This window comes from Salvia splendens, chromosome 22, assembly GCF_004379255.2.
Source record: "Salvia splendens isolate huo1 chromosome 22, SspV2, whole genome shotgun sequence".
In the NCBI taxonomy this organism is placed as follows: domain Eukaryota; kingdom Viridiplantae; phylum Streptophyta; class Magnoliopsida; order Lamiales; family Lamiaceae; genus Salvia; species Salvia splendens.
In genome coordinates this window covers 5,596,016-5,608,871 of record NC_056053.1, presented here as the reverse complement: position 1 = coordinate 5,608,871, position 12,856 = coordinate 5,596,016, and the positions used below count along the sequence as shown (strand labels likewise).

The 12,856-nt window shown below is 34.4% G+C and overlaps 1 protein-coding gene and 1 pseudogene across 1 annotated transcript; both read right to left on the bottom strand.

Annotated features, from left to right (window-relative positions):
- Positions 1 to 442: 442 nt before the first annotated feature.
- LOC121786637 lies at positions 443 to 1,967 on the bottom strand (annotated as a pseudogene).
- A 2,040-nt stretch (positions 1,968 to 4,007) lies between these two features.
- Positions 4,008 to 5,848, bottom strand: LOC121787938 (berberine bridge enzyme-like 13). Its single transcript, XM_042186782.1, has one exon. The coding sequence runs from the start codon at positions 5,792 to 5,794 to the stop codon at positions 4,157 to 4,159; it is 1,638 nt and encodes a 545-aa protein (XP_042042716.1). The 5' UTR covers positions 5,795 to 5,848; the 3' UTR covers positions 4,008 to 4,156.
- Between the last annotated feature and the right edge of the window lie 7,008 nt (positions 5,849 to 12,856).

The following is a 12,856-nucleotide window of genomic DNA, read 5'->3' as shown; positions in this document are numbered from 1 at the left end:
GAATTGGATATAATAAACCATAATCCTTAATTAAGTATTCTGGTTTGATTTCTAAGTTCATATCTCATGATTAAATATATATTCATGAAACCGAATTTCACAAATTAATACTAGATTAATAATCATATAATAATAATTACTCATATAGTCACCGTCTCTAACTAAAATAATTTCAAATTTTAATCTTATATAAATAATGATATGATAATGAGTCATACCAACCGAACAACAACAACTATGATAAACTAAAATGCAACAAATTGTAAGTTGAGCAAAATATAAAAATCATTATCGGAACATGAGTTAGACATGACGTTGAATAGCAGAATAGAGAATCACAGAAAAACTATTTCATTTAATTAGCACTATAAACCTATAAAACTAAAACAAAGAGAAATTGAAAACACAAGTTACACAACCATTTTCTTGCCTAACTACTTTTCTATGATGACAAAATTGGAATACTTTGTTGATGCCTAAAAAAATTGTGAGGATCAGCTAACATTTTCACTCTCACCAATCTCTCAAAATTCCCCTTGAAATATTTCCTCCCCCACACAATACCTCGCGAGTAGCTCGACTCCACCCCCTCCCCAAACCCTAAATCGAGATCCCTATAGTTCAAGTAAGCCCCGCGAGGCGACGAGGACACGTGTCCCTCCATAAAGTCGTACACCTCATCGATCCAGCCCACGTGCCTCGCCCCCTCGCCACCATTCCACTTCACCAAATACTGTATGTTCAACAAATTCCTGGACTCCACGTGCCTCGTTTTCCCCAATTTCATCCATTTTCCCGCCAAAAGGATCCATGATTGCGAACGCGATATCCTCCCGCGCAAGCCTCTCGATAATACCGGACAAGGCGGATTCCGGCAAGGGCTTTTGCACGAAATCCGACTTCGCCTTGAACCAGCTCTTATACCTCACAACTCTGTCCAGCAAAACCTCCGGCGAAGTAGATCGCCGATTCGATCCAGCTCATCTCGATGTAGTCTAATTCCTTCACCCCTAATTCTGGAAATCTCATCTTCATCAATTGCTGCAATTCCTCTGTATTTCCCAAAAACTGAGCATTGAAGATTGCTTCGCCGGTCCCGGCGAGGATTGAAGAACAACTCTGATGAAGAGATTTTCCGGTAGTCGGCTCGCGAAGCGTTGCCATTTTCCGATCAATTCAACCGCTTCTCCGTCTAATTTCCGCTTCACGGAGAAAACAGTGACTGTTTCTGGGACTCGGACGAGCTTGATCCTCCACGCGAGGATGATCCCGAAGCTCGCCCCTCCCCCGCCTCTGATAGCCCAGAACAGATCCTCGCCCATGGATTCTCTATCGAGAATCTCGCCGTCAGCTTTCATTAAATACGTGTCAATCACGTAGTCGGCCGCCAGGCCATATTTCCGGACCACTGTGCCTAATCCGCTGCCGCTGATGTGGCCGCCCACGCCTACGCTGGGGCACAGCCCAGCGGGGAAGGCGTGGACTTTGCTCTTTTGAGCTATATTATAATATAGTTCGCCAAGTGTAGCACCGGTCTGCTCCCAAGTCGTCTCGTCCTCGAGATGGATGCTGATCGAGCGGAGGTTGACTAGGTCAACGAGCACGTGCAAAGTTTTGCATGTGTAGGATAGGCCCTCGTAGTCGTGGCCCCCGCTCTTTATCCTGAGTTGGAACCTGTGCTTCTTGGAACATGTTATGGCGGTACAAATCTCATCAACGTTATACGGGGTGATGATGAGCTCTGGTCCTAAGGTTGTCGTGTTGATCCATCTCAGATTCTGATCTGCAGACTGCAAGAGACTACGATACGATAGAGAATTTCGAGAGTGGATGAAATCGAATATTTTGATGTATCCTAAAGAAGGATTACTCGACATGCATTGGATAAAACTATCTTGATTTGCATAGCAAAACCTTAGGAAAATTTGTGAGAGCACTAGTATACGAACTAGTATGTGAGATTCCATTTGCTACCTCTATCAAACAAGTTATGAAAATATTATGGACTATATATAACGGTGGCTTTCCGTTGCTGACTCATTATGATTATCCATCCAGGATTAAGTTGTAGGATTATTTTAGTTGATAGGTAGATGGTTTTGACTAATTATTTTATGATTATCGATCTAAGATTAAGTCATGAAATACAATTTCATGAACCAAACATAACACATATTCAATCGTGAAATATAATCTTGCAAATTGAACGATGCCAAAGTATATATCTTTGTTTAAAAATTAAAATATTTAATGATAGAAATTGGTGACATCAATGTTTGTAGTGATTAACTTTTATAATTAATGTCTATATATAAACATGCACAAACCGAACCGGACCGCCGGTTCACAAACCGAAATTGGAACCGGCGACAGCGGTTCGAACCGGATGGCGGTTCGGCGGTTCAAGCGGGGCGGTTCAGGTTCAAAAAAATCATGAACCGTAACCGGCGGTTCAAAACCGCCGGTTCACCGGTTTGAACCGGCGGTTCAGCGTCAGAAACCGGCGGTTTACGGCTAGGGCTTAGGTTTTCAGGCTAGGTGTGCAGAAAAATCGGCGGTTTTCGGCAAAAACTGCTTGTTTTCGTCAGAAACCACCTGTTTCCGACGGTTCAGGACCTTTTTCAGGTGGCAGCGTATAGGTGGCAGTGTGCAGGCCTGAAAACCGGTCAGAAACCGCTGGTTTCCGTCAGAAACCGTGGACTGAACCGCCAGTTCAGGCGGTAAACCGGCCGAAATTTGAAATTTGAACCTTTTTTTTATTTCTTTCAATTTTACTCCTATAAATACCCCACTTCCCCATCATTTTTACTCACCTCATTCTTGTGTTAACAAGGATTTCATTCTCAATCTCAATTTCTCTATTCTCTATCCTCATTCTCTCTAATTGCTCAAGTTGTTTACTACTATATTTGTTGTTGTGTTCGTAATTTACAATTTATTCAATACTCCATATTTCTTACTACTTTCATTTTGCATTATGTCTTCTTCTCGTGGTGGACCGGGACGTGGTGATCAGGGCAAAGGAATTTCTACTATAAGGCTAAATCCGGGAAACTTTTGACAATTCTACTATAATTGTTGATTGTTAGACTAAACTCAATATTTAAGGTTGAATTGCTAAAGGTGTCCTTAAGTTAGTTATGTAGAAACATCTCCTTCACCGACTAAGATTATATATACTTATAAATTTATTGTTCAGAACTTCAAGTCTTTTTTGTAATTTGTAATTAGCTTCGTTGTAGACTAGTAGTCTCGTTGTATTTAAATTTTTTGTTTAAGACTTCAAGACTTCAAGTTTTTTTGTGATTTGTAATTGTTGTAACTTGTAATCTCAATAAAATTGCAATTTTCATCGTGATTTTTTGAATTTTATTTACGCACATTTCATAGATAAATAAATAAGAAAATGCAAAAAATAAAAAACAAAAAAATTACGAACCGGCCCGGAACCGGCGGTTCTGAACCGCCCTCCGAACCGGCTGTTTTTTGAACCGGAACCGTAACCGCTGGAACCCTTGGCGGGCCGGTTCAGGTTCATGGAAATGGTGAACCGTGAACCGCCGGTTTCGAACCTGAACCGGTGGTTTATGAACCGTGTGCATGCCTATATATATATAACATTATTCGACAGCAAGGAATATAGTAATATGAACTGTTGTGTGGATTTAATAGGCAATAATATTCGTTTCTAGATTCTGTTAAGTGCTTATCTAGTTATTTGTATTTTCAATCAAATTAAAATACTACAGTAACAACAAGAAATTAATAAAATAAAAAAATCATTATCATTCCATATGAATTCTAGTCCAGCCGTCTTGGCATTATGAGCAGAAACCATATTTAATACACTAAATGTGTTTTGCCATCTTGTACTTAATTTTCCAACCTATTAATATTTCTTTTTGTAGCATTTCGTGGTAGCACTTTCTCTAAATCATATTAAATTCAATTTTTTGTGGATTGTTTTCCCTATTCAATTTCTTTGAAGCTAATGAAAAAACATGAAATTTAAAATCAACCAAAATAATCACTTAATCAACACACAACTGATTTTCAGCCTGCAACACTGAGATCACAACCAAAACACAAAGCATTAAAAATTAAAATCCCAACAATTTACAACACAAAACAACATGATACTTGAAAACACCAAACATCAATGGATCATAGTCTCCTCTGTTCCATCTGCATCCATCATTGCCAGAGTAGGAATGCTCTGTTCATGCCTGAAGAAATTATCCGGGTCAACCTTCGTCTTCACCCTCACCAGCCTCCCGAAGTTCCCCTTGAAATACCTCATGCCCCACGAGCTCGCCTCAACGAAGCTCGACCCGTTTCGGTTCTCTCCCAAGTCGAGATCCCTGTAGTTCACGTAGGCTTCTCGAGGAAGCATTGATGCATACGCGGCCATGTAGTCGTAGAGCTCCCTTATCCATGCCACGTGCTTCGCCTCGCTTTCTGGCTTATCGTCGTTCCAGAGGGTTAGGTATTGGATCTTGTAGATCACCCCTTTCCTGTGTGGAAACGGGATCTCGGACTCTGGAATCTTCCCCATCATTCCACCGTAGGGATTTAGTATCATCAGTGGCGAATCCTCTGCCTTCAGGCGGTTCCAGAGTCCTGCTAGGCCAGACTCTGGAATCGGCCTCCTGACAAAGTCCGACTTTGCCTTGAAGTAGTTCTTGAACAGGGACTTCCCCTGAAGCAGGACTTCAGGGGGAGTTTTGGCGGGATAGCCTGCAATGTAGAGCACAGATTCAATCCAGTTCATTTCTATGCAGTCTTTCCGCGTCAGTCCAAGTTCAGGAAAGCTCGTTTCGACAAGATTGATCAGTCTATCGGCCCTGCCAAGAAACAAGGCATTGTATAGGGTTTGCACCGTTCTCTGGCCCTTCTGGGGGCCGTCTGCCGCCTGTATGATCACCCTAATGAAGAGATCCTCGTCGAGTTTGTCAGCAATCTGCTGCCACTTGACGAGGATCTTTGTCGCGTCCTGTACCAGGGTTTTTGGAACAGTGAATACTGTGACAATCCCTGGAACTGGGACTAGCCTCACTTTCCAGGACAGGATAATCCCAAAACTACCCCCGCCACCGCCTCTGATTGCCCAGAACAAGTCCTCCCCCATCGATTCCCTATCAAGAATCCTACCACTGGCATCGACAATCCTAGCATCGATCACATTGTCTGCACCAAGGCCGTACTTCCTCATCATCGGACCATAGGCCCCGCCAGTTATATGCCCACCAATTCCCAGGCTGGGACAGAGTCCTGCAGGGAATCCGTGGGTTTTGCTGTTCTGGGATATCCTGTAGGATAGTTCCCCGACAGTAGCGCCTGCTTGGGCCCAGGCGCTATTGTCGGGGATATCCACGGTGATGGACCGTAGTTTGGACAAGTCGAGTATGATGAACGGTTGGTCGGCTTGGGAGATGTAAGAAAGGCCCTCGTAGTCATGGCCGCCACTCCTGACTCTGAGCTGAGTCCCGAGCTCCTTGGCGCAGATCACGGCTGCCTGGACGTGGGATTCGACCAACGGTGTGAAGATGAGTTTAGGCTTTGGCATGGATGATACTAGGCATCTTAGGTTTTGTGCAGAAGACTGGAGGATTGAGTTGAAAGAGGCGTTGGCCGGAGTCGAAAATGCGGTCGAGAAAGGGATGGAAAGCTCGGAGTTGAGGTTGATGCATTGATAGAAGGATTCATGAATAGGTTGGGAGGCACAAGAAGATATTAGGATTATTGCTGCTACAAGTGTGTGTAGTGTGAGAAAAGAAGAGGTATGATATCTCATGATGAATTGGGATTAGAAAGATCAGCTATGGAGAGGACATGTATTTATTGGTGTTGATGATAATGCAAAAGCTTTTAGTTAAAGATTGTAGTAGAATATTTAAATTAAGGCCTTGGAATGATTAAGGTTAGAAAATGGGATAATTTGCTTTTAGGAAGTTGAAAGATTGAGGTTGCACTTTTGACTGAGGTTTGGATTACAGCATTTTCTATTTCTTTATCAATTATCATGGATAAGTAATGTTTTTGTGAATTGAGTTTAATCCTTCCTAAGTACTCATTAGTAAACTTGTAATAGGCGATTGATAGTGTTACTTCAAAGGCTCTTCTCAATCTTAAGTAGCGAAAATAGCACGTTTGTTCTTAAGCTCAAGTGCACTCAACTATTTATTAAGATCTAGGGATAGAGAGAGTTCACCTTAAACAAAATTGAAATACATCTATTAGCAAAAACTTTGTAAAGAACATGAAAAAAGAAGAAAACAACAAATCCCAACTATTAACAAATTTTCAGTCATTTACTATGCTATACTGCTATCGACGATCTCCACCATTAATAATCAAACCGCAAAATTAATATAGTTGGCGTGGTGGTTCAACACCTCGTCCCTTAAGCATAAGGTCAAAGGTTCGATATTTTCTGATCAGATGTGAATGAAGTAAACTATTAGGTCGTTTAGTACCTTGACTGCCGACAATGTTTTAAAAATTAAAAACAATATATAAACCACAAGAAACTGATTATTAGACAGTTTATTAAAGAATTGAAAAGGTGATTATAAAAGTAAAAGTTATGTTTCTTCCAAGTAAAAAGTAAGAATTCTGTAATTACTTTCCGATAATTGGGGCGCTTACTATGTAAACTCATCTTTATGGTCAAATTAAAAGATTTTCAGTTTTGACTTTCACTAATTAGTTTTTGAGATACATGCAGTCAATTACGAATTATTGTCACTAAGTTACTTTATATATCAATAATTACGAATTGTTGTAATTAGCTTATTTTAAGATATACTAGTGATCGATCATATCAATTGCTAACATTAAAAATATTTTAAATTTAAAATAAACACACGCACAATAACATCATTATATGCTAAGGAAAACGTTGTTTAGTGGCAACTTTGTGAAATTACTGCATGCATCGATAAAATTAGACATTAATTAGTTGGGACCAAAATCTCAATAAAAAGAAATTGGCATGTAAAGCAGCAAATTATTATATTATCCAAAAGAGTTGGTAAAAAAGTATTTACACTCGATTGATATGCGTCAGATGCGCATATATATACTTTCATCAACAAATTTACGTTTTTTAATAATATAAATGAAAATCAATGATGCTATCGCCTCAGTTTTGTACTACCACGTAGTATCAAATTAATTATGATTCATAATGATTAATAGAAAAGAAAATAAAAGGTTGATTGTGTATGTTTTTATGTAGAATAGTATAATAATTTAATAATTAATAAAATCTCATTATGTACGTTTATATTATGGTATCTAACTAATAATTGCGTAGGATCAACATGAATTTGTTAAATTTCTTCTTTGTAACGATGATTATTCTGTTTTGAGCTTATGTGACATTAAGAAAAGTTCATTGATGATGTTTTGAGCTTATGTGACATTAACACAAAAAGGAAAAAATAAACGTACATAAATTCAACATATATAATGCCCTTAATTTTTTAGTTAGACCAAACCGGTTTTATTTAAACCGATTTATTATTAATTATAATATTTATTTACTAAATTACCCTTTATTATATTTTAGATCTTAAATTAAATCTTAACAGAAAATTTAAACTTATTTATCAAATCTAATTTAATCTCCTCCATATCTATTATCTTACCCCATCCATATCTATTATCGTACAGCACGTTGGATTATGAGATTATCTTATTTATTTTAAAAGTAAAACGTCTTCTTATTTCATTAGCAAGTTTTGTTTCAATAATTGTATATAATGTTAATTTTTAGTTTTGGTATAGAAATACCAGGCCGGGTTTATATCTTGATTTTTAATATAAAAACATTAACTAAGTAATAGAGTTTTTTTGCAGCTCTCTTCTAAAACATAGTAATCTATAAAATATTGTTTCAACTTTTTTCCTATTAAATTCACATAAACTTTCTAATTTTCAAAAATTAAGGTCATATAAAATTTTAAAAATTTAGAATGTAAAGAATTAAAATTAATATTAGAAAATTCTTAATAAACATACACAGTACAATAAATTGATATTAATATATCATATAACAAATTTTAACTAGTTACATAATATAGAGAATATTTAATAATAGAAAATGTTAATTATATCAATTTTAAATATTAAATAGATGAGTTAATAACATATGATTATTTTTTTTAATGAGATTTGACGTAACGTTCCAAAAATTAAAGATTTTTTTTTTTCCGAATAAAGATATTTTATATGTGACCTAGTGAATTAAGCTAATCACTCTAATATTTTATAAGTAAACTCGGAAAATATTAATTATATAGTAGCTTTAAGATATTAAATAAGAGTTAAGAACATATATGTGTATATATTTTTTACTAGGTTCGACTATAACATTCCAAGAATTAAAAATTTAAAGAAATAAAAATTTGGAAAATAGTGAAAAAAATTAGAAAAATCTTAATATCAACCGTAAACTCAATTAGTAGTAATATACTACTCATCATATATCAAATTTTAATTTGTTGCATGTTATGGGAAATTGAGCTAAGAATTCTAATGTTTTATAAATAAACAAAGAAAATAGGAGTAAAATATAGCTTTAAAATTAAAATATAAAATAAATGAGTTAAGAACATGTGATTATTTTTGGGATCGAGGTTTGATATAACACATACTACAAAAAAATCAAAGAAATTATAATTTTGGAAATAAATAAATAAAATAAATATTATGAACTTCTAAAAAATCAAAACCGTAGACTCAAATAGTTCTAATTTATAATACAATGAATTTTAATTTGTAGCATGTCATAGTGAATTGAGATATGAACTCTAATATCTTAGAATGAAAAAGAGAACATATTAGTTTTATAGCTTTAATGTACAAAATAGATGAGTTTAAAACATACGATTATTTTTTAAATCAAGGTTCGATGTAATATTCCAAAAACTAAGAATTTAAAGAAATAAAAATATTAGAAAGTGAAGAATCAAATTCAAGACAGTAAACTCAATTAGTGTTAATATATCATATAATAATATATTTTAGTATTATTGCATGGTATAATGGACTAAGTTAAGAATTCTAATATTTTGTAAATAACAGAGAAAATATTAAATTTATAACCTTAAATACTAAATTTATTTAGGTCAACTGTATAGTTCCAAAATTTAAGAATTTATAAAAATTAATATTTGGAAAGAAAAATTTAAATCAAAATTATAAAGTTCTTAAAATCAAAAGTGTAAACTCAATTAGTATTAAATGTCATATAAAAAATTTAACATGCTGCATGTTATAGTAAATTGACCTAATCTAATATTTTAGAAAGAAAAAAAGAAAGTATTAACTTTATAACTTCAAAATATTAAATAGACGAGTTAAAAATATACTATTTATTTTTTAAGTGATATTATACATCCGAAAATTAATCAATAAATTAGGAGAGAGAAAAAAAGAATTGAAAATCATAACAACAACATCAATATATATATAGGTTAGTGATCAAGATATAACTAATATTAAATGTATAACTAGAGAACAAATCTCAGCCACACATCTTAATGGAACAAATATTATTTATTTTAATAATATAAAATAGGCCAAGGGTATTTTTGGAAATTATAATAGTAATACATGTCATGATCTGATCCCCAATTTCTCCGGAGCTAAGAGATTCGCGCCTGCGGTTCAAATTAGGTCCGTGATTCCGGTGTGTGCGGCTCCACCGGTCAGGCTCAGATCCGACCAGTCGTTGCCACTGAAATAAGAAGTTCCGGCTCCGCCGCCGCTGCCATTGTTGAAACAAGAAGTTCCTACTCCGCCATTGAAACAAGCAGCTCCAGCTCCACCGCCGCCATCGTCGGAGTTAGTATTAGCTTCATCTTTGAGTAATCTAGAGTTGTGAAAGGATAGAAAAAAATACTAGTATGATGAATTTTCAAATCAAGTCTTGTAAGTTGAAGTGATTAAAACTTTAATCCCCCTCCTCTTTTTCGGGTTAATCAAGTAGATCGAGTGCTATTATAGAAAACTTGGGAATTATCCAATTTTTGCAATCATGAAAAATACATAAAAATGCGGCATCCGATTAGAAATGCTATGGCCATACCCATATGCGAAATAATCACCAAATAATATTATTTATTTTAATAATATAATATTAAGTATTTGGACCGTATTTTGGTATTTAGGGAGGTATGATGATAGAAAAGCCAAAAGGCCGTTTGTTTGGGATTTTTGTGAACAAAATTAGTTTCCTTTTATAGGCTCTCTTCGCATACAACAAGCAAGGGCTCTTACTTCACTATTGTTTATAAAACACATCACTCTTAACATGATTTTACTTTACTCTTGTTTACAAAACACATCACTCTTAGCATGATTTTACTTCACTCTTGTTTACAAAACACATCACTCTTAGCATGATTTTACTTCACTCTTAGCATGATTTTACTTCACTCTTGTTTACAAAACACTTCACTCTTGTTTACAAAACACATCACTCTTATTGTGATTTTACTTCACTCTTATTTACAAAACACATCACTCTTATTCTGATTTTACTTCACTCTTGTTTACAAAACACATCACTCTTATTTACAAAACACATCACTCTTATTCTGATTTTACTTCACTCTTGTTTACAAAACACATCACTCTTATTCTGATTTTACTTCACTCTTGTTTACAAAACACATCACTCTTATTCTGATTTTACTTCACTCTTGTTTACAAAACACATCAGTCTTTTACTTCACTCTTGTTTACAAAACACATCAGTCTTATTGTGATTTTACTTCACTCTTGTTTACAGAACACATCAGTCTTATTGTGATTTTACTTCACTCTTGTTTACAAAACACATCACTCTTATTGAGATTTTACTTCACTCTTATTTACAAAACACATCACTCTTATTGTGATTTTACTTCACTCTTGTTTACAAAACACATCACTCTTATTCTGATTTTATTTCACTCTTATTTACAAAACACATCACTCTTATTCTGATTTTACTTCACTCTTGTTTACAAAACACATCAGTCTTATTGTGATTTTACTTCACTCTTGTTTACAAAACACATCACTCTTATTCTGATTTTACTTCACTCTTGTTTACAAAACACATCACTCTTATTCTGATTTTACTTCACTTTTGTTTACAAAACACATCACTCTTAGCATGATTTTACTTCACTCTTGTATACAAAACACATCACTCTTAGCATGATTTTACTTCACTCTTGTTTACAAAACACATCACTCTTAGCATGATTTTACTTCACTCTTGTTTACAAAACACATCACTCTTAACATGATTTTACTTCACTCTTGCTTACAAAATACATCACTTTTAGCATCAGTCAAGATGTCGATTTGCCTTCTCATCCTTGTCAGTTCAATTAATTCTTACATTACATATTTGGTGGCAAAAACCGTATCAGATGACAACTACAAGTGATATGTTTTTATAGTAAACTTAAATGAAACAATGAAAACAAACCCATAGCTCGAAAAAACAACAACAGACTAAAACTACATAACACTTGAACATTTTCTATAATGAGAACTTCTCAAAATAACTTTGAAATATAAATTCGAATCCACTAACAACAAATATGTTAGTACTAACAGAATCCAACAACAACAATGATTATTGGTTGATGTGTCATTCGCTCGCTTTATCCACTCATAGAGAGGATACTGATTCATTCCGCAATGTTAGTAGAAATATGGTTGACTCAAAAATCAAAATCTTCCATTTCGTGATTCTCGTCGCCTTCTTTAATCCGTCGCTATTGTCGGCTGCAGCAGAATCAGTCGGATATGGCTACCGTCTCCGATCAGTAAAGGTTGATTCGTCGCAAAAATCTATTGACACACTTCTTTAGCTTATCAATCCCTCCACCGTTTATGGCGCTGATATTCCAGAACAGAGAATAGGAGAAGAATAAGACGTAACCTAATTTTGGCTATGCAGTGACCATTATACCCCCGCCTTGTTATTGTGGAGTAAATTTGTGATTGAGGGAACTAATTTCTCCTTAAATTAGAAAATTACATGTATTAATACTAGCCCTTGATTTTCTTGATCTTGTGGCTATGATTTGTTCTCTAGTTATAGGTTTAAGGGGCTCTTGCCCTAGATCACTACTCTATATATATATATATTCAGAAAATTTATGGACAATCATAATACTGAAATTGTACTTATAAAATAAATATACTTAACTATAAAAAAATAAGTTTTTGTGAAACAGAATTAAAAAAAATTGATGAATGAAACTAAAACAAAAAATCTGTCTAGTTTTAAAGTTTATTTATAGGTTCTAAAATTGAAGCGGAATCAATTTTTAAAAACATCTTTTAGTTCTTAACAAGATAAAATTAATACTTCTATAATATTTATTTATAATAAAATATGATTTTTACTATTTTATTATGTTTATAAATTTTCAAAAGGCCCAAAGGTGATATTTTAATGAAACTAGTAATAGGCTGATAGTACGACATAATTTAGTAATTCCTGCGAACGACGTGTTATCTTTCACCATATAAATGATAGGGTTATTTGTATGTAAATGCACGAACTTTCAATATTTTCTGGTTTCTCCCTTGAACTTTTATTTTTATATGTAAATACATAAACTTTGAATTTTTCTTTTTTTCCCCCACAAAAAATTTCAGCCAAATTAAAGTTGATGTTGAGTACACTTAGCATATATATTACCATCTATGTGGCAAAAGGTGGCAAATTTATATAACATGTTATTAGCATGTAAATACAAGAAATTTTGACATTTTTTAATTTTCCCATAAACCTTTTTTTTAATAATTTAAATATATGAACAATGAGATTTTCTATTTT